The 23,139-nt window shown below is 37.7% G+C and overlaps 1 protein-coding gene across 5 annotated transcripts in view; it reads left to right on the plus strand.

Moving 5' to 3' along the window:
- Window positions 1-23,139, plus strand: part of CDC14A (cell division cycle 14A) — a 68,011-nt gene that overhangs the window by 457 nt on the left and 44,415 nt on the right. For 2 of the 5 annotated variants that reach the window (XM_075508252.1, XM_075508255.1), the window contains exons 2-4: window positions 1,042-1,132; window positions 12,177-12,252; window positions 20,204-20,296. In XM_075508252.1, the coding sequence (XP_075364367.1) occupies window positions 12,211-12,252; window positions 20,204-20,296 (135 nt within the window). In that variant the 5' untranslated portion in view covers window positions 1,042-1,132; window positions 12,177-12,210. Of the gene's footprint in view, window positions 1-38; window positions 459-1,041; window positions 1,133-12,176; window positions 12,253-20,203; window positions 20,297-23,139 lie in introns of those variants that run through there. The other 3 variants (XM_075508253.1, XM_075508250.1, XM_075508251.1) reach the window with 3 other exon arrangements.

Raw genomic sequence — 23,139 nt, forward strand, 5'->3', positions numbered from 1 at the left:
GCTGCCGGACCGGGGGGGGTGGCGGGGGAGGGCCGGTCACTCGCACGCCTCGGCTCCGGGCCGAACGAAACAAAGGCTCGGTAACGCGGTTGCTAGAGTGCCGCTGGTCGCTTGGTAACCGCCCGCTGCCTCTATCCGGGGGCGGGGTGGAGCCGAAGTCCCTGCGGGCTCCCGCCTGCTTGCTCGACGGCTCGCCGTGTCCCGGCGCTAGTTCTCGTCTCCGCTCCCGTTCCTATGCGGGCTGCGGCAGCAGCGCTCCCAGCAGCGTGGCCCCTGGCGGGCGGCCCCTCCGGGCAACGGGTCGCTTCCCAGCGAGCGCGTTCCAGCCCCGCCGAGGCTGTCCGGGAGCGCCATGAGTTCGGAGCCGTCCCGCGCCTCTCTGCTCCGCGCCCTGTTTAAGATGGAGCCGGCGGCAGCCGCCTCCGAAGTGCTGGGGGGAGCCTCGGAGTTCGTGAAAGGTGAGAACGGGCCGGGGAGCCCTCCCCGTCCCCTGGCCGCGGGGGTCCCGTTCGCCGGAGCCTCCCTCAAAAAGGAAACATGCTGGCTTCTTTCCCGTCTTCCCCACCTCCCTCCCCCGGCTCCGTGGGCTTTGCTGCGTGCCCGGCTCGGCTTCGGCCCCCTTTGCCTTGCGGTTTTCGCGAGCTGCCTGCCCCTCGGCTGCTGTGGGGCACGCCTAAGCGGTTCCTTCCTCCTCTCTTTTCCGGTAAGAAGCGGGCCCGGCACCTGTTGCTATGTGTTGCTGTGTTCTGGGTCAGAAATCTCCCCTGCTCTCCTGAAGTCGCTCCCGAGGGGCGTCCGGCCGGTCAGAGCGGGGCGGGGGGGTCCTCGTGGGCAGGGCCCCCGGGCGGAGCGGGTGCTCGCGCTCCCGCCACCGCTCACGCAGGAAAAAAAGGATCAGCGGTGCCTCTTCCGCTCGTGGGCCGCGGCGGGGCAGGACGGGGCCGCAGGGTGCGGCGCCCACCGGCGGGGTGACAGGCGTGCCGTGGGGAAGTGGCGGTCTGCTTTGTCCGTCCTACACTGCTGCCCTAATTTGTCTTTCAGATCGGTTGTACTTCGCTACTTTACGAAACAAACCGAAAAGTACCGTAAATACCCACTACTTCTGCACTGATGAGGAACTGGTGTATGAAAAGTAAGTGTTGTGATCTGTTGTGTTTTGCATATTCAGAGTGATCACCTGAGATTCTTCCCAACACACTTCAATACTATATAGAATATTTCTGCCCCATTTAGCTACTTGCTCAAAGCATGAGTATAAAGTTAGCCTGAATGTATTTATACATTAGCTGAAACTAGTTTAACAAGACTGCTATTTAAAAAAACACAATAACAGCTACAAGACTAGTTAAATGGCTTAAATTGTCGTTGAGCTAGGGGAAGGATATCTGAGCTTTGTAAGATTTGTTTATAAGGTGGAGAAGAAGATCTCTTAAGACTAATTACATCTTATTAAATGTCTTAAATAGAAGACTTGTTTGGTATGAATAGATGAAACAATAGTTTGGTTTATATGTATTTTCCTGTATAGAGTATGAAGTGATCACCTTTTATACAGAATCATAAGAATGCAAAGCTTAAATGTGCTTTTGAAGGACATCTGCAACTTTTTTTATAAATCTGCAGAAGGCTTTGAGATTAGCACTTCCTGTTGGCTTTTGTAGCTTTGGAACAGCAGAAAAAGTATTTTCTGTGAAGTAAAAAGCTTCATGTGTTTGGAAGGCACTGACAGCACATAGAAGGTCAACAGTAAAATTTATTGTAGTGTGAATACTATTAAAGGACATAAAATTCATTAAACAAATAAAGTAATTGCTCTATGCTGTGGTTAAAAAGTAGTTGCTCTACACTGTGTTCCCAGATCAACTGTTTCACGTGCAATAATATATCTAGTCACTTGACAAGGGGTTTGCTGCAGCACAAGTGAAACAAAAAATGTGGTCTTATTTTAAATATGACTTTATTTCCATGAGTTGAAGAACTTGTGAGCACAGACCATTTTTCCTTCCCTTCTCCAGTGACTTCAGTGCTGCTTCTGTGAAGGTGTAAACTAATCTTCCTTGGTTTCTAGCTTTCTTTCTATGCAGAGCTTACAGTTTTAGGGTTTCTTTTCTACACATGTTTTTGAGTCTTCATTATCTTAAGCTGTGTGTCTTCTACTGGAGTTCCCAAAGTTGACTCCTGTAATTAACTGCTTGGGTTGGAAGCAGGTTCTGTAATGATCTTTAACTAATTTAGGTTGGAAGGGACCTCAGTACCCTAAGGCAAGGTTGACCTAATATTAAAAGCAGAATTCAACTGGAGAAGGTCCTGAGCAATTTGTATTATATGAATATGTTCCACTTCCTTTAATGAAAGAAAAATTTGATCTTGTATCTCTTCTAAGACTTCTATGTTATGCTTGACCTGCGGTATTTTGTTTCTAATTCTTAATATGCTTCTAGGAAGGATGAAGGAATCTTATGTGGGATTTGATCTTGGGGGTGGGAAGGGGGAGCAGTTCTGTAGTCTGTTAGTTACAGATGATTGTACTAACCAAGGACTGTAACAGGGGTATTTTGTGTGAGGACAGTATCATATTTAAAAAAAAAAAGTACTGAGAAATTTGAGGGGTACAAAAAAGTAATTTTCTTTAACATGTATAAAGGAAATTCAGTAAGTCTACTCCTTAACCCAATTACCTGTTAACCATGTACCAGGGTGTAAATTGATACCAGATATAATTACAAGATAATGGAAGGAAGCAAAGTTTCCTTTATCTTTAGATGTGCCCTAGAAGATTTTGGACATGTGACTCACGGTGTATTTTCTGAATTGATAGTTCCTAATCTATTTGGCCTTTTTTAAAGGTATCATCCTGTATTTGATGCTGTAATAGTATCCCCTTTGTGCTCTCAAAATACTAAAATGTAATATGAGGTAGAAGTTAAGTGACAGTTACCAGGTGGTATGAATGAATCTTGTGTAATAATCTCTCTTTTACATAACAATGCTATGAACTTTCCCCTGATATTTGTATTGCAGCACCCATCACTATCCGTGCATGCAATATTTGGTAGTAAAACCAAGCCTGATCTTGTTTTTATTTTTTCCTCTCCCTTTTCCCTCTCATCTCCAAGGAAGTTTATATCGTCTCAGGGAAGTAAAAGTAGGGGTCAGTAGGGTTACCATTTTATATTTTTTTCAATATCTTTCTGAAATTGGAAAGCTAGAGGAAAAATGAGGAATAGAATGCAAGTCTTTTGGTTCTTGGGGAAATACTGATTTTACTATAGCTTCCCTTTTCCTTATTCTCATCAGTGAGCTTGACATCAATCTGTTATGTTTCACAGGCTGCACAGCAAAGTGAGGGGCCTGACATCAGGGGCAGTCTGTAAGCAGTAGTGGAGTGTAACTTTAATACACCAGATAAGATCTTCTGCTAATTTCCTCAAAAATGCAGCCTTCTTTCTGAGAAAGTGATTAGAAATATTTGTTACATGATAGCAAAATAAACATTTGGAAGGGAGTTTTGAAGTGCAGTAGCTCAGAACAGTGGTTTCCAGAGTCTTCATTCAAAATGGCCTGCTGGTGCTGTTCTTGCTGATCAGAATTTCATGGCCACTTCTGCCTTCTAATCAAATGAGTTGTTCAGATTGTTAGGAGGAGGAGGATAGGAGATGTCTACTCAAGCACAAAATCCTCAGCAGCCGTGAAGTATGTAAGTAACTTTGTTAATATGACTGTTTATTGACTTAATTTGGTTTAGGTGTGGCATTCTAGTGACAAGACAAAGATACTTCATTGTGCAGTTTACTGCAGTTTACTTCATGGAAGTAAACTGCTTTTCTTTGGTCTGTTATTCTGTTAACTTTAGTGATAACTCTTAAGTATGAAGTGTTACAGAAATTTATTTACTTGACTTTACTGAGGTGTCAGTTTGCTTTCACTGAAGCAATATATCATCTGAAAACCTCATGAATGTGTAGGTTCAGAGGTGTCTGATTACAGAGAGCATGTTATTGGATCACATAGTACTTATCTCACTGCCTCGCTTCCCTTTTTTCCCCCACTCTTGAAGAGACATAAGGAAGTAGTAGTGTACATTAATAGTATACCCCATTTATTAAGCAAAACAGCTGTAGCAGTAGTTCTAATGGTCTTGGAAGCTTTGGTCTGATAAATGCTGACTTGCTCTTGCAGTTTGTCATGTGATTTATCACTAAATTGTACACAAAGTGTGGTTATGTAATCGTGAGTACTTTAGCCTTCAGTTTTCACTTGAAGTTGTCAACTGTTCTAATGAATTCATAACACTGTCTTCACTTATTTAAACATTCACACTTTAAAAAAATAATAAAGATAAGCTTAAATGCTTTTAAGAACATCTCAAATGGTAGCTGACTAGAACTTGCTACTACAACTGTCACTATTTTAGTTAAATGTGCTGCAATTTAACCTTGAACCTATTATGCTAGGGAAATGGTATGTAAATTCCTCAGTTGAGGGAACAAGAAACTTGAATGAATTTATCCAATTCTGAATTCTCTTTTTTGATTGTTCTGTTTCTGTAAGATTTTGTCAGCCTCATTCTGAAACTCTGAGGTCCCTCCTGAGAAAGTCTGCACTACTACTTGTAAGGAAATACAATCTTTCAGGGTAATATAGTGCAGGTAACTGTTATTTCAGGAAAACGGAGTTAATGAGAAATAATCCAGCTTGATGAAGACTGTCATTTGGCAAATAGATGAGCCTTGCCTTGACAAGACTTCAATTAATGCGTTAGGTGCTAGTAAGAAGCTTTTTATTCTCTAAGAATAGTGTCTTTCATGTCTCACCTTTCAGTAAACAGATCTGGGTTGAGAATACTACACTTGACTGGTTAACTTGGCTTTCACATATTTTTATCAAAGCAACTTTTTATGTCCTTTTTATTGTTGAGTAGTTTTCTCAAAATTAAAATTTAGATAATGAGAAACAGGAACCTCTTACTGATAAATTATAATGGCAGCTTTCATAAATCGTAATAGTTTTATTTGGTCATTTGTTCTGACTTAGGATCTCTTGTATAAACAGCTTTTGCAGATCTAGTCTCTGACATCTTGTGAGCAGCTGTAAAAGTAATTAATATGATATTCTCTGTACATCCTATGTTTTACACTAAAACTTTCTTTAAAGCCATGGTCTGTTACTTGCCCATTTCACAGCAGTCTTAATGTTAGCTACTTCTTTGAGTTCAAGCAGCAGTAGAATAAGACTCTCAGATGCTTAGCTACAACAATATTAAATGAGTACTGTTTGGACTTTGACTTGTAGGACTTGTTTCCTTCACTGCATGTGTGTATGCAAAGAAGCAGTTTCTCTTTCCTGTGAGAAGAATAAGGGTTAACTTGTTTAATTTTACTTTGGCTAAATGCTTCTTTTCTGTGGCTATCCGGTAACAGTACTTGCATAGGAAACCTGAACTTCTCCACCATTCTGTGGCTTATATCACTTGAAAGGAAAAAGAAAACTTAAACTTAGCCTTGTTAAAAACAAACAGAGCTGTCTCTTCACACAGAGAACTGGGAGTTCCTTGTTCATATCAGTAGCTTTTGAAGACTTGAACTTGACTATCAGATGACCAATATAACTTAGAAAGCAAAAGTCCACAAAAAAAAAATTATTAGGACATTTCCTGACTTCTAGCTTCTATCAATGTGAATGTAAATACAGAGCAGAAAAACTTCATATACTAATACCAGCTTGCAGATGAGTATTAAGAATAGTACTCCAGCTTTATTTTATTCTCCGTCTTAAAATGAGAGATTTTAATTTCACTGCAAACAAGAAAATCTGAAGATCTAAGAACTGGGAGTGTCAATTTTTCCTTCAGACATGAACTACTGACCTAACTTTATATTTGAAACTTGTAAAGTGCTATCCCTTAACACCTGCTGTGTTCTCTCCAGTCCAACAGTTTCATAAATTTTATACCTCCACATTGCTTTACCATATCTGTCTTCACTTCTTCATATGGAAAGGATAAAAGCAATTGCCAAAAGTATTGAGGAATTCTTTTTTGCTTGCAGTAAATGGGTACCAGGATAAAACGGATCTGTCTTCTAGGCTCCAGTTTTATATTGGATGAGAGTGTAGCTTGATTTAGGAAACCCCTTATGAGAAACTTGGCCTCTGTTAAGATGATTTTTTTTTTTTTTCCCCCCCATAGAGAATAGAGTTTTAATGTGACCTGAAGATTCCTCTATAGGGAAACTTTTTATGGGAGAACCTCTTCACTGATACTTTGTTCTTGACATTAAGGAGCATTGTATCAAAAATGAATATATCTGGAATAGCTATTTATCTATAATTTGGATCTATGAGTTCTTGTTGGATTTTGAAGAATCAGGATCTTAAGGAGGATTTGGAACATTCAAGGGGAAATGGAGTGAGTACCTGGTGTTTTGCATAATCCAGAGCCTCTGTATTATTCCTACCTTCAGATGCAACCAGTGAGGTGATATATAATTTCTAGGGTTATATTTGCTGTATCATCCTTCATCCATTCAGAAGTGTGCAATCCCTAAGTAGTTTTAAGTGTTAGGGATTGTGTCTCAGCCCAGATAAGAAAGCTCCTAGCAATTCACATGTTACTGGAACTGGTGGGACTAGAGCAGAGAGACGGTGCCGTTAAGCATCCCACCTTTGTGTGCTTGAGAAACAGGAAGGAGGAACACACTCTACGAAACAGGAGTTGGAGAAAGAAGACTGAACAGGTAAGATTTCCTGACCAGCAGTTAGGTTGTAATGAATGTGTGGACTGATAGTCTTGGCTTTCATCCAGAAACTTTGTTGCATGCAAGATGTGCTCAGCTTATGATTTGAAGCATTTATCTGTAGTAGCCAGTTGGCCACTTCTGCGGTAGCTGGTTCTTGTACTGCTTAATGGCTAGATTCAGAGCACATGCACCAAGGGCCTTACAGTGCAGTGGCCTGAATGTTCCAGTAATCCAGCCTAGAAAAGGGGGAGAGAAAAGCAGGTGGAGAATATTTCTTATTCTAATTGAGTCTCATTGCTTAATTTTAATAGCAAGCTGGATCTTTGTAAAATGCTGAAAAATTAGTTTAGTTTTGCAGTTAGGAAGCTGTATTTCTGCTAGTTCCTGAAGGTCTTGTGGTTGTAAATGTTTTGGTTTGAGTAATTGCAAGCTTGGGGTGCTCCTGTTTTGGCAGGAAAAATTACTTTATATGATTGCTAGTCTTCAAGAAGGCAAGCTTCCTACATAAAGGAGTAGTTGTACTCCAATTCTGATGTACATACTCCAGAAAATTATTGCAATTGTTAAACTGTGCCTCTGTTTTCAAGTTAGTAAACCAATAATTGAGTAAGCTGCCATGCAAGTAATGTCATCACCTCTGAGCATTATTGCATTGTTAGAACTGACTTGGTGGCTCTGTCCTATTCCCCCCTCCCTCTCCCCTAATGGTAATTAGGCTTTGGACCATATTCAAACTATCGGAAATGCCCACAGCCTGGTAAGAATGCATGTGTACCCTCATGTTCAGTGTAGCAATAACACTGAAATTACAGTGGTCTGTCAACAAGAAAATAATCCTGAAATAGCTTTTCAGATAGGATCTTCTATCCTTTCATCTGTATCTCCATTGTTGTATCACAAAATCGTAAGTGAATGGTGGTGTAAAACTACTGCTTTGGTGTATTCATCTGTGGAGAAAAAGTATCAGGCTTCTGGGGTAAAGTATAAGTAGTGCAATTTATCTTTGAAAGATAACTTGATACCTTGGCCATAAATAGATTGACTGTGATGTTAATATGGAGGTTATCAGTTAATTTCAAAATCTGCCAGGCTATAGTATTCCTTCATTAACCATAACCAGGCTCCATCCAGTAGTTCAAGATATGAAAGCTGTTTATCATTCTTCTGCTGTACTAGGGTCAGTGGTATTCAAATGCTCAGTAAAAAGTGACTTGGACACCTTCTCAGAAGAGGTGTCCAAGGCTTGAGCTGAGTCATGGCACCTTCACGTAGCATCCAATGGAACTGCAGTCAGAAACAACTTGAGTTGCTGTCCTGAAGAGTTATGGACTACATTTCTTTCACCATTAAATTTCCTGGAAGAACGTACAGTAACTGCTTGCATGACAGAGTAGACCAACGAGCTCTTTATGGGCTGGCCTTTCTAAGTGGATGACCATTCCTGTGATACAATACGGCAAATACCTCAGATCTTGTGCTATAAGAACTGATAGGAAGGAGTGTTTCTATGAGTCTATTCTAAGGAGAATACAGATACAAGAAACCTATGCTACTGCTTCCAGGTAGCATTATGATAGTATTTTTGAAGTAGAATATTTAAATATTCATTTAGTATATTCTGGGGTTTCGCTACTTCTTAGTTTGAGAAGCATAAGGATAGCAAGTTTCCATGGGATGAGGGGGAAGAATAATTTAAGCTATCATCTAAGTACTTGATTAAAACAAAATATAATTAAATGTAGATTAATACCATACTTGCCTTCTGTTCCTCATATCTCGTTCCCACCTCCATTGTAAATGACTGTCTCTCTTAACTGGCTTAAGCTTCAGAGGCATACTGATTTCTTATTGTGTATAAATGCTTATTAACACATCTAGATACAAAGAAAGTCTATTACCTGTAAAAGAGATGGAAGTAAAATAATATTGGGGAGATTGTTATCAGTGACTATCATATAATAAGATTTGATTTCTTTTATGTTTTTTATCTTCAACTTTTGCCAGATAAAATTCTTTATTAAGATGATGACTTTGTGTGTCATTTCTTCCCCATTCCCCGTAGCCCCCATTTCCCATCTTCCACTTATATTTAACTCTATGTCAAAATTCTGTTCTAAAGAATAAAATCCTCTGGGTGAGTCAGGAGCAAGTGTCGCTAATTCAAGTACAAAAATGGCCTGTTATACTAAAAGTAATGAGAGTGCATAAGATTAAACCCTTCTGTTTAGACATGTCGAAACTGTATTTAGTTCTAAGGATATAAATTGAAGAAGGGTTTTGTAGATCAGAGTTCATTGGCTTCAATACAGCACCTTGTATTATCTTTCAGAGAACTCTCTGATTTGAAGGTTTGTAAAGCACTTGTTTCACTTAGCCCCATTAAAAAAAGGACATTCAAGCTTATTCCAATTTAGAGGTATTAAGTGGAGAAAGTTAATATTATACATGTAACAAATAACCTTTCTCCCTCACATATCTGCCACAATGTTTTATCAACAAAGCCAATGGGTGGTTTATACTGCCTGCATGGTGTTATGTAAATAACTTGGGAATTGCCAGTGTTTGGTGTGTGGGTAATAATGCTGGTGCAACAGTGACTGAAAGTGCCTTTCCTTTATGATTGTGTTTGGATTCTGAGAAATATCTTGTTTCTGCAGCATAGACAAATGGTGGTAGTACCAGAATCTTAAACATTGACACTTTCCCCCCCCCGTGTTAAGAGAAGCACAGCATACTTAATGGTACTAAGTGATGGAGAAATAGTCAGTCTACGATTGTGACATCTTTAGCTTGGCAGCTGAGAGAATCTGAATACCTTTATTTTGTAGAAATATAACTACTTCATGGATGGACTCAATAAGTGTGTTTTATCCTTATCCCCACCAAAATAGTAAGTAATTAGTTGTGGATAAATTGATTTTTAAATTCATTTTAATGTGCTTTTCCTACACTTGAGTTTAATCATGTGGAAAAGTAGAAGTGGATATATGACTTCATATTGATGTACTTCTAGCACATAAATAGTAATAAAAACTTATCCTAAAGCATGGCTGTAATTCTTCAGTGCTTTAGATGAACTGTGTATTCAGTTATATCTTTGAGCTGATCAAAGCTACTTTGCTCACATTGGTTTAAAAAAAAAGTATTCTGTATTCTAGTAACTATTATATTCCATACTTTTTCACAATGCTTTTAAAAGTATTTTTCACTAAATAATCTTAAAATCCTAAATTCTACTCTTCCATTGTATATACAAGTGAAAGAATACTCTGAAGTTAATGGAACAAGATGGGGTTGGTTTTTTGATTTAGAGAAGGTGTTAGTGCAGCAGAATGGGAAGAGATCTTAGTAAGCCTTTTATATGGCTTTTCTGAGGTACATTCACTCTAGTGTTGTTAGACCCCCTGTTTTAACTTATGTCATAACTCATACTTGTCCTTCTTAGAGTTGTTTTTTTAATTTCATCTCTATTAAACTGTATGGATGTGTTTTTTTTTAAAATAACTGTAACCGTTGACCATATCTGGCAGACTTATTTAAGAAAAGTGAGGAATTCTAAAGTTACACACTGCTTTACTACCACTGAGTTAGTTAACTTCTGTGCAACCTACAAATAAAGTCCTAAGAGTTGGACAGCTTAGTCTTTGACCCAGCTAATGAACTTCTGTAATTAAACATTATGTCAAAATATTTTGTCCTGAAGGGTTGAACTGAATCTTAACAAACAGTTGTGTTGTTATTTGATATTCTAAAGTAGATTATACTAATATCATTGGTGTGGCAGGCAGGCTACGCATTTTAGATAGTGATCAGACTAATATAATTGTCTCTTCTTGCACTGGGCTTGGCTTTTTTGTTTGAAGGAATGCGGGGAGGAGGATAAATGAAGTTATAAGCACCAAAAAGATAGGGCACTCCTACTTCATTGTTGTGTCCACTTGGAATAGCAGAATGGCTGAAGCTGGAAGGCAATTCCAGAGATCATTTAATCCAACCCCCAGGCTCAAAGCAAGGTCAACAAGAGCACGTTGCTCAGAGCCTTGTACAATTGGGCTGTGACTCCACAGCTTCTCTGAGCAACCTCTTCCCAATGTGTGACAGCCCTCAAAGTAGAAGTTTTCTTCTTATCTTTAACTGGACTGTAATTAATTGTCCTGAAAAATAAACCCTCTTCCATGGGGAAGAAAGCTTGAAAAGGTACTACCACCTATTCTATCATCTGATTTCAGTAAGTTTTTTCGCTCCTTCAAAGCCCAGAAGTCATAGAACATAGTTACCTTTTTGTTTTGTCATTCCCCAAATAACACGCATTCAGATGCTGATGGCCTGTTTAGTTTGTCAATAAGCAAGTGTCCTCTCTCTCTTATCAAAAGACTTAAGGCAGAGCAGGTTAAAACAGTTATAGTCCATTTTCACTGTAACTTATAATGTGTGCATCAAGAAATTTTCATAGACCATCAAGATAAAGACTCCTACACAGAAAAAGAAAAATATTGGAGAAAGCTTGCAACTTAAATTTTGAGCAATTTTGCACGATGGGTAGGGAGGGAGAAAGCTCTAGAAGGTGTCATTATACATTGCTTGCATAAAGGCTGCTATGACTTGTAAAGGTGCTTATATGACGGGTTAGCTAGGAAGAGCACTGTGAATCCCTACCAGGAATTTACTTTTATTGTGCAATAATTTTCCTGTACAGACTACTGCTGCTAGCTTTTATCCTAAGGACAGTGATTGCTGCTTCAATGGTAATATGAATGTTTAAGAAGAATCTAGAAGAGAGAAACATGAACAATCAGAAGACACGAAATAAATAATAAATTGGAAGAACAGCCTAAAGACAAGAAGATTGGGGGGACGAAAGGAAACAATTATATGTAAAGTATATATGTAATATGTAATTTCTGCAACAGTGGAGGATGGGATAAAAAGAAATAAGCTTAAATTTCAGACAGAGATCAAGACTGGATGTTATTAAATAAATTTTACTACCCATAAGAAATTCTATTTGGCTTATTCTTCATAGTATCTAATGATATATTTTCATCTTAAGCAGTTGTAGAATCTTTTATCTAGGATGATATCAGCATGGCTTAAAGGGGAGTAGATCGTGTCTTGAAGTTCTTCACTCCGTAGTTTTGGCCAAAACCAGACTGGATATCATGGGATGAAGAAAAAATTCTGTAGTTAGTGTGTGTATATAATGGAAACAGTAGTTACTGGAGCATCTTAAACTGAAGCTATAAATGCTTTCAAATTAATTGTTACTATTATCATTTTAAATGAATCAATAAAGAGCTTATCTGTTGCACCATAAATATTGGCTACTTGGTATCCCCCAAAAGTTACTGATTTGCAGCTTTAACTATCAACAACATGCATTTTGAAATTTACTTAGCTCTTTTGTATAAATAACACCTTTTTTTGTTCTTTTTCTCCCAGTTTCTATGGAGATTTTGGACCTTTAAATTTGGCGATGTTATACAGATACTGCTGTAAACTAAATAAGAAATTAAAGGTAAGCTTTGTTTAAAAACAATGTTCCTATATTTTTGAGTTTTGAAATTAAACTAAAATGTATTATCTAGTTTGAAAGTGGTTGTTAGGTGCTCGTTATGTAGATGGTTACTACTAAGCTTTAAGGTTATTCTTTGTTCTGAATTCTTTTCCCTCTGAAGAATGGAAAAAATGAATATGCTGTCATTGTTGCTTAGCAGGTGAGGCACTGAAGGATGTGTTCACCTTTTTTCATAACCTTACAGTTTCAAGACAATAGTAACAAAAAACACTCTGGATATTTCATGGGTTTGCAGCTAATGAAGTGGGTATGCTGGTATGAATTACTGAAAAAACAGATATTAAAAAAACCCAACCAAACAAAAAACCCCAAACCCATGAACAAGAACAAAACATGGGCCCCAAAATCACACTATTTAAACTAAATCTCACTCAGTGGAAAAGTTAAAACTTCTAAATCTCATTCAATTTAATAAAATGTTGTTTCTAATAAGTGTTACGGAAATGTGTTTTTACACATATAAAAATGGTTCCTTTTTCTGTCTGTCTTGTAGAAGTGTCACTCCCTATCAATTAATTTGTAGAAGCTTTCTTATTTTCTTGCTTCCATATAATGATTGTTGATTCAAGGCAATTTTCAGTTGCTCTTCGCTAGAGATAGAAAACTTTGGTATCTTCTTTGGATACCACAGTAGCTTTTTCTTTTGACTGCAAAGTGTTGGTCCTTTCTTTATGAAGTTGTCTAGAATCTGTAAATGCAGCAGTTAATTCTGAAGATCACCATGACTGAGTTCTGTTCTAACAACACTGTCCTGTCATGAAACCACAAGACTGATGTGGGTTGACCCTGGCTGGAAACTAAACACCTGGCAGCTGCTCACTCACTCCCACCCCAAACCCAGTGTGGGACAGGGGAGAGAATCAGAAGAGCAAAACCAAGAAAAACTTGTGGGTTGAGATAACTTGTGGGTGAGTTTAAGTGGGGAGAGACAGTGGGGGGAACAAACCAAGTGGTGCAAAGGCAGTCACTCACCACCTCCCACCAGCAGACCAATCCCTGGCCAGTCCCTGAGCAGCTGCTAATTTAGAAAGACTGCTCCTCAGTTTTATTGTTGAGCATGATGTTACATGGTATGGAATATCCCTCTAGTCAGTTGGGGTCAGCTGTCCTGGCTATGTCTCCTCCCAGCATCTTGCCCACCCCAGCCTATGCGCTGTGAGGGCAGACTGAGAAACAGAAGGCCTTGATGCTGTGCAAGCGCTGTTTGGCAATAGCTACAGCATCATGCAGGCTGCTATGGAGAAAACCGAACTCCATCCTAGCCAGACCCAATACACTGAGCACATAGCTGTAGATTTAACCTGGTCCCCAGATGCCTGTGAAAGTGATTTGCAGCATGTATAGAAAATTTATCAACTGCAGTTGATAAAGAAATAAAGAAGATATAAAGATATAAAGAAAAAAAGAAATAAAACAGATGGTTTAATTCCAAGGTACTAATTAATATCACTTGTGTGCAAATAGCAAGGAGACCCTTCACTAAATATTAGACATTTAAAATCTTTATAATATAAAATACTAGACCTGTTACTGCTAGAAGGAGAAAATGGGACGACAGATGTGGTAACATTGGCCACTGTTAAGAAGATTCCTGTATCAAAAATGACACCTTTTGGGACTAATGTTTGCTGCACAAATGAAACCATTATGCAAGTTGATTCACGCTATCTGCTACTTCCAGGGGCATGCTGACTTAAGGTCAGGTAGTCCTAAGAGGAGGTTCTGCAAATTGAGGAGTTTGTAGAGTTGCTATAACCTTTTTGCAAAGAAGTGCTTCTAGTGAAAATTTACATTGCTTCTTAATATAGAAAGTTCATTGTAAATAAAAAATTAAACTCTAGTATTTCTAATTTTGAATGCCCATGTTCATATTGGGAAAACATTGGATTTGCCATTTCTGCATTAATACTAAATAGAGCTTATAAATACATTATCTTATCACCCTATTTTCCAGTGCCACTGTCCCATTCAAACACATGACCAATGATGCTCGTTCACTAGGAATCTGTGGGGTATTTTTTACCTTAATTCTGCTGTTTGTGACCTTATATTTGAGTTATTAAAGACTGTGGAGAATGCTTGCTCTGTGAAGCAGTTACTCCAGAGAAGAACCAATAATAAACCTACTATTCTAATTTGCACTGTGCCTGTGAGAACTAGAGAGATTAGTTCTGTGTTTTCCAGATTCAAATTGAGACTGTGATCAGTTTAGGACCCGAATACAGTCTCGTGTATCACTGTTGAAGTGTACCTTCATACTTTTATAGGCGAACTAGAACGCCTTCAAACTGGACCCTAGGTACCAAGAGTTTCACCCAGAAAATAAGAACACAACTAATAAATACCTCAGGACTTGTTGTTTTTTTCTTTTTTTTAATTATTCTGTATTAAACAGGAATGTCTCTACAGTCTTTATTCTTGTTAGAAGACCATCATCTGTATTGAATGAGGCAAGCTGCTCATCATAAATGGCTTGTAATCATGATGATATAAAGATTGTATATTATAATGGAAAAAATACACAAGGGAGCCAAATTGAAACCTAATTAGTAACTCTGACATTTGCAGGATTATTTTTTTTCCCCCCAAAATATAAAAGTTACACTAAAATGACATCACAGTTTGCTAAATCAAACACACTTGCAGTGCTAGGTGGAGAGTACAGATGGTCAGGAACAGGACAGAGAAATCTCATGCACATCAGCTGCTGTCTCAGGTGTGAGGAGGGGCTGTTTGTTGCTGCTACCTTACCTGAGGCTAATTCCAAATAGGTTAATTTAAACTACTGGTGCATAATAGAGAAGGGTGACCTGATAGTGCAACCACTTGAAAGTAATACCTGAAATCAAACAGCTAAAGCTTGGAATGCCACCAGCGTGGTATAGAAACTTGCACGTGAATAGATTCCAGTCTGGCTGATTGGCACTACCCCTGAGGTAGGCCAGTACCTGCTGATGTAAGCTTTGCTCTTCTAATAGTTAAAATATACGCCAGGCTCTGTCCTAATTTAGGTACTATCTACAGTGGATAACTAGGCTTGTAAGACCCAATCCCGGGGCTGAAGCATGCATCTAATGTGTACTGTAGGTTCAGCTTCACTAGTTGTGAATTATGGATTCACAGTTTCTACCCTTCTACCCCTCACCTTCTCATGTCTGTCCTTCACAAGTGTCCCCAGGAGGATTCCTGAGGCCTGAGCTAGTGTATGTAAGACAGAAGTTCATGACCTGTGACTTACCTGCCAGCAAGGTGTTGATGCAGTGAGCTACTGCAGCAGCAAAAGTATGGTAATTCTCACGTGGCACCAGGGGGACACGTGGGCAGCCTGTGATCAGTGTTTCAGAGATGGGAAGTGCTGATTGGACTAACAACGTGGAGAAGGAGTCCTGTTGGGCAACCTTCTGCTTACAGACTCTTGCATAAGGGTAACTGTGCCCCATGACCAACAGCAGGAGTTGGCTGATCATAGGAAGTAAAAGGCACTGCAGATCATCATTCTCTGGAAATCCAGCCTCTGCTGCGGGATGGTTGCTGTTGCCATACTGCAACACTTTTGGGACCCTGAGGCAATCAACAGTGCTTAAGCCCAGATGACTCCTGCCATGATTTGGTATATACCTGGTTGGGTATGCACTTCATATACTTTTCTTACTAAAAGAGTCTTTAAAAGAGTGGCACAAAAAAAATTATTCACAAAATGTGATAATTTTTATGTGGATATGGTGTCTCAAAAGGAATTTAAGACTTAGACTTTTATTAAGTTTAAAACTTCGATTAATAGGAACAGGAGAAACGAGAGTATAAGATCTCATTAAAACAAACCCCACAAACTTCCCCTCCAAGTCTTTCAGCTGTATCTATTTCAGGAGAGGAGTCAGACATGGAGGCAGTTTTCTGCTTTCCCCTCTCCTTTCTTGGGGGACAGGTGGGGAAGGAGAAGGATACCAGTTTGAAATGTGCTAATGGCAGACCAACATTTTAAAGTAAACTTGTAACTTTATGCTGACTGATTTTTAAAAACAGTAAATAGTTCTGGTCTGAAGTGCTGAAGAATTTAGTCAGATATCCATAAAAGTCCTGGTTATGCTTTACAGGAAAACCTTTCTGACCTTGTTATGTTCATAATGTTTTGATTGCTGATTGCTATGGAGATGATCTTGACTAGCCAAGTCAACAGCAAGAAAAAAATGCTTGGCTGTGCTATCTTCCGACTTGTTCTTTGAATTCTGTTTGGGGAAAAAATGCTTGACTAAGCAACTGTGATTCATTTATGAAAGAAATATTTTTTTTTCCTGTTTAAATAAGTCTGATTTCATAAAAACTGCTTTAAAAACCTGCTGTGTTTTAAGTCTGTATAGCTTTACACAATCTCAATAAATTCAGAAGCAGAGGTGATCAGAGAGGGAGTGTTGCTGAGATAAATGATACAACTACGGAAGATCAAAGGCAGGAGAGGGAACGTTCTGGCAGGCTTATGAACTACAGGGTTAATGTTTCTTCTATGCTAACTGTATTGCTGCTGAAACACAGAGGGGTTTGGTTTGTTTTTGTTTTAATACAAATAAACTGCTGGGCATACACATGGAACTATAGTAATTGCAAGCATCTCCTTTAGGACAGCTTAGATTCTGAGGCAGGTTGCGTGTACATGTTTTGATACATAATTTTCTGTGAACACTTTGCCAGCCTTGTATTCACTGCTATTTATATGTACATATTACATACATATACATATGTGCGTATATATAGAAAGTAGTATTTGCATTGATCTATGCTTATTAAACACCTTGCAGTAATTTTTTGCTTGAACAATGCAAGTATGTTAAACCATATTCATTAAATAAAATACTGTCAAATAATCTGGCTACTTATAAACAGATAACAATCTAGTAATTGTCCACAATGGCAACTTCTAAGCCTGTCATCAGTTTCTGTGCAAGTAAATCTCTCTTAAGGTCTTCAAGAAACAAGAACTGATTTATTATTTAAAAAAAACAACAAAAAAAACCCCAAAACAAACAAACAAAACATAATCTTACAGAGAAAATAATGTGTTCTGGAACTCTCTCGTATACCCAATCAATTAGTTTTATCACCTAAAACAAAACCTACCACACTTTTCATGTAACCTCTGCTTTTAGTTCAAAAGATCGTCTTTGAGTATATTCCTCTGCGATGTATCTTGACAGGTACTGTTCTGTTATATTGCTACATTTTTTTCTTCTAATGATGAGTGAAACTGCTAATATTTTCTTACTGGTAAAGAAAAATATCTTTAGTGCTTCATAGTGCATGCATTAGTTTTGTTTTAGAAAAATTATTTGCAACTATGTTACTATATTATCTCTAATGATAGCTATTCTGTAGACAACCTGTATTGACAAATTCCTTGTTGAAACATTTTTGGTTCCTCTCAGTTGCGCAGTTATCTAAAGCCCTAATCCATTCAGTGAGCTCTGGAGCTGTAAAAACAGTCACCTTAAAGAAATGTCTTTAACACTTGTCATTGAACCTAGCCAAAAGAATAGACTTCGCTTATTAAACATGGTTAGAAAATCAATATTTTTTAAAGTAGATCATGTAGCTTAGTATTGATACTGAAAGTGTACTGAGTTGAGAATTTGTATGTTAACAGAGGGATTGCATTAACACTTCAGCAAACACTGTAAAACTTGATTTTCTGTAAATTGTGTGCAAATAAAAACAGTGGTTTGTCTTATAGGCTTCTGAAAAGTAAAATCCTGATGCAGTTTTCCTCTGGTTGCTATGCTATAAGCCGTTAATTAATGTCGGTTTTCAATTCTGTGTTAAAGCTTTAGTCAGGATTCAAAAAACACTTAAATATTTCAGACAGTGATATGGCTTATAAGGATTAAACCCTTACATTTTGAAAATGAAGGAACAAAAATGATATATTGCTTTCGTTTAAATGCTCTGGAAACTTTTAAAAGACCTACAAAGGCATGTCAAAATTAGAATGACTTGACATAGCCATACGATTAAAAAAATCCATTCTGTAAAATAAAACAAGAAATATGGTCTTACTACATAGAACTTACTTCCGGCTAGCTAGCAGAATGTGCTTTTTGCAGTTTAAAATAGTATTTCAGGTGAACTGTAAAATGTTGCAAAGAACTTAGCTTTAAAATAAGCAGTTGTCAACAAGTTATAATTGAAGTTCTGTCACTGTTGCATAACTACTGTAATCTTATCCCACCTACACATCATGGGTGGAATTGCAGTTAGAGAACACTAAAATTAAAAAATTGAGGAGGGGGAAGAAAGGAGGGATCTTAAAATACTGGGATTAATTTTGTCAAGTTTTAATAATAATTGAATGCTTCACTAATTAAATAACTACTTGTGCTTTGTATGTTTGCATATACACTGAGGGAGATGTTGCTGTTGGTCTCAAGATACTACCTCTTCCAATCAACAGAAACCGGCTATCTCAGGAATTATATTCCTATTTAGATATACTCAGTTGGCATTAACTCTCGCTCCTTCCACCTATGGAAGTTGTGGGTAATAAGACCAGACTGGAATGTACAGTTAGAACTGCTGTTAAAGGTGGTATTTCTGTGGGGGCTGGGAGTAAGAAGCTGGCTGTGATACATACATAGGTTTTCATCTGAGTTTATCAGCTATCTGTATTTTTACAAAATTTGATTCTGTGGTTAAAGCTGTCCTAAAATTTGCAACAAGACTTAAGATGAGAGTTGATGTTTACAGATTTCTGGAAGTGAAATACAGTTGGCACTACTTAAATAAATAAAACATAATTCTGCAGCAGTTACCTTATCTCCCACCCCAGGTGTCATCAGTGCTAAGAGTAGGAAAAGAAAGTAAATTAAAATTGTCAAATTTGAGTTAAAAACCTGAAGTTGGGTAACAGCAGTACTGGTATAAAGGCAGTTTATAAAATGTGCAACTTTTAAAAATAGAAATGTGCTTCAAATATTTAGAAGCAGAATCCAATATGTCTGTTGACGGCTTCATCAAAACTGTAGTAGTACTGAAGAAATCTGTCAGGAAAAACATGAGTGATAGTGTTGCAGAATATAGCGAAAGTTAGCAATTCATCAAGCTAAAAAAATAATGCAACAAACTGTTCAACTGGCTATTTTTAAGTGACAAATTTATCTCTCTCTGCCTTTAAATAGTTTTGCTGCAGTTTGTCATTATTGTTCTTTTCTGGTGTTTGTTGGTCTTGTTTTCAATGGGAGTTTTGTCCACAGGATTCTGACAGAGGCTTCTTTTCTTCCTAAAGAAAGAGGAATTGCAAGTGTTACTAGTTTTGTCTCTGCCTAGCCTTTTTTTCAGGCTTTTCACTTGTGCAAAAAATTATTTTTTTAATATAAATTCTTGGTATTGAAGCTTTCTAAAGATGTCTGTCATCCTGTTTTTAGGTAGTAGAGATGGAAGAGTGTTGTTTAACTTATAAAATGCCTGTAAGATTGATTGCTTCAGTTTTTCTCGTCTTCTCCACAGAATTACATGCTAAAGAGATTTAACATATAGGAGGGTGTTTTAGTCTGAAAATTTCAATGTCTTTAATCAATGTTCATAAGCTATTGTTCAAATATTTAAACTTGGGGGAAAAAAATCCAGTATTTTATATTGAACATTTTGGTTCAAGTGCATTTTATAGAATATTTTCGCACAGCAAACTAAGAGATCTGCCCTGATACAGTGGCTGTTTCCCTGCACTCTTATCTATAATGTAAGAAGATTATCCATGGTATCAGTAATTTTTTTCTCCTTTAATTTTAAGAGTCTCTCTGTAAGAATTTTTTCTGACTTATTTTTCAGTTTTGGAAGAGTGACTTTTTAAAGTCTATTCTTCTCTCAGTAAATATGCTGTCTGTTTTTTTTTTTTTTTTTTTAACAGTATTTCAGTCTATCAAGAAAGAAGATAGTGTACTATACCAGTTTTGACCAGCGGAAACGAGCAAATGCGGCGTTTTTAATAGGTGCATATGCTGTAAGTATTATTTATCACATGGATACTTCTAACCTTCCTTAAGAGACATCTGCTATGTGTAAAATAGCATCTCAAGGGATGGTCCTTTAGGGAGGTATGGAGATTGTCATTTGATTCTTCTCTAAGCTGTCTTTGAAAATTCTGCTGTATGAGTTTCAGGGAAGCCCTGTCTTTGGTACTTAACTCCATTTACTTTACTACACAGGGATTGCCTTTGATGGATCGTGCATGTTTCCCATAGGATACCATTTTCTTGAATGTTGAAAATGCAAACCACAGACTTGCCTCTAAACTTGGCTGTCTTAGGATCAATTGCTGCTCATGGCAGTAGTGCAATTCATACTGGGGAGGAGAAAGCTTTTTCTCACAGCCTTTTTTAAAGTTACTAGACCAGAGGCATAGGGATTATGGGATGGATTTCTTTTCTCAGTTAATTTTCATAGCCTACCCAGAATAATGGAAAAATTGAGGTATTTCAGCCTTCTAATATTACAGATAATATGCAATATACAGGGCCATCGTAGTTACACAAGCCTAATTTATTATGATATCCCATAAGTTTTGATAGTCCCAAGCTGACACATGCACAGCCACTTGGGTGTCTTCATACCAGTGTATCTCAAACTTCAATTTCACCTTCCTGCTCTACTGTCCAGAATTGGAGCACACTTGTACAAAACTCAAAGAGTCTTTGCAATAGCATGTTTTACGCTGATAAAGTATTGAAACCAACAAGCTGCTGGTCCTGAGTTGACATCCACATGGTTAGCTGAGTTCTGGAAGTCTCTGTTAAGTCAGGCTTTATACTGTGTGAAAGCTGGTATATTTCTTTCAGGCCTGAGATCGTGCTGAAAGCAAAGCTCAATAAATGCAGATTATAATATTAAAATAATTTAGGTTGCAGATTCTTGTAATTAAGCAAAATGTTTTACTACAAGTATGAGGATAGTGTGTAAATGCTCTTGAGAAAGAAGATCTATTTAAATTTAAAGATGGAAAAAAAATTGGGGATAAGTTCAAATTTTAAAAATCTTTGGGCTAGGTTTTTAACCCTTTGGAGTAGACCTGATGGAACAACTCTGCAAAAGGAATAGTAAGAACAAATGAGTTAGAATGTTCTAAGTTTGTTAATGTTTTTGACTGTACAAGGCTATATATTTAATAATGCTGGAATTAATTTCTAATTCTGTGTTTTATATTCTGTTTAAGGAGCCTCCAAATTTGATAGTATATCCTTATAAGCTTTACTGTCCCTTCAGATCCAAAATCGGTCCAAATTGTAGCATGTTCAGTAATGATTCCCACACTATAGTTTGTAAAGAAACTTCAGTCATTCCATTCAGACTGCTTTTTGTTTTCTGTTTGCATCATTATATCTCCAGTTCTGTATTTAGAAAGATTCACTTCATGTTTTAAAGCTGGTCTAATTAAGCCTATAGCTAGAGAACACTCATTTAGCACATATGTAGATTACAGCATCTAATTGCCTTCACTGGATTGCCCTTGTCTGATCCTGCCTTCACCTTCCGATACATCTTAGAAGCCTTGGAAAGGGTAGGACACTGGCATTTTGAAGGGGATGACATTATCTTTTTATTCCCCTTGTCCAGTCCTTGTTATATGACTGTCTCAACTAAGTAGCTGTTCTCTGTGGATATGTGGTTAAAAGGCCCTTATCAGGATTAGGTAGACCCAAGGAGAGAGCGGTATTGTCCATGAAGAGAACTTCTTGCAAAGCCGGGTTGTAGGAACAGAAAGGTAAGAAGGTATGTAAGGTGCGGGACAGAACTCCAAGCAGAGGACTGATCAGCTAAGTAAGACTATGCCGTATTTACAGTATTTAAGACTTAAACATGGGAACAGTCTGGTATATTCGGTAGTCCTTATTTGAAGGAGCTGCTCAGCAGCTAAAGCTAGGGTTTAAGGGCACGTACTGGGGAGTGAGGGCAGCAGAAATCCCTCTAAAGAAAGTCAAGAGGGAGAGCACATAGTATGTGTACCATGGTGTGACTGTGTATGTACTCCATAATGGATATCAGGTGGCACATCACATAAAGAGTTGGTAGCTTACGTGTACAATAAGGTAAATTAGTGTGCCACAACTGCATGCATGTTTAACTGTTCCCTAGCCTGTTTTAAGCTGCTTAGAGCTCTTAATTGCTAGCATATGCAAGTGATCCATATCTGCATTTGATACTGTTATTCTCCTGTCAGACTAGTAAATGTTTTAAGTACCTTCTGATTATTGAAGATATTATGTACCAAAAATAATTCTTTACTAATACAGTGTTACCAGCACAAAAAAGTATTTGTTCTCATGTTGAAAACACCTTATAGTCACTTTCCAATTCATTTCCATTTAGTATAACGTTGGAAAACAGTTTGCACAAAGGTATCCAATATGTTATGTAAGTATGTCATCCCAGAATTATTTCTATAGATGTGTATTCCTAAACTTCCAAGTTACCAGAGTTCATTCACCTTCTTCTATAATGATTGATACTAATACCAATAAATTAATAAAATTAATATTTATTTATTCTAAAAAGTTATTTATGATCTACCTAATCTGATTTTTGTTTTTTAATTGCAGAGGCTTAGCTTTTATAATCCAGGCATATTCACTTCACACTCAAGAAATAGTATTTGCATTTTTTGAGTGTTTTACCTGTAAATACTATATTCAGTCAGATGCAGTAGTTGTACCCTCTTAGGTTACGTGATAGGGTGGTTCCTGACCTGAAGGAATTCTTATCATATTCTTCAGTAAAAGAACTGTGTGTAATTGGCAATTTGATCTATTACAATCTGAATATCCAAACTGTGACAGAAATATATGTACT

This window comes from Mycteria americana, chromosome 7 (assembly GCF_035582795.1).
Source record: "Mycteria americana isolate JAX WOST 10 ecotype Jacksonville Zoo and Gardens chromosome 7, USCA_MyAme_1.0, whole genome shotgun sequence".
NCBI classification, from domain to species: Eukaryota; Metazoa; Chordata; class Aves; order Ciconiiformes; family Ciconiidae; genus Mycteria; species Mycteria americana.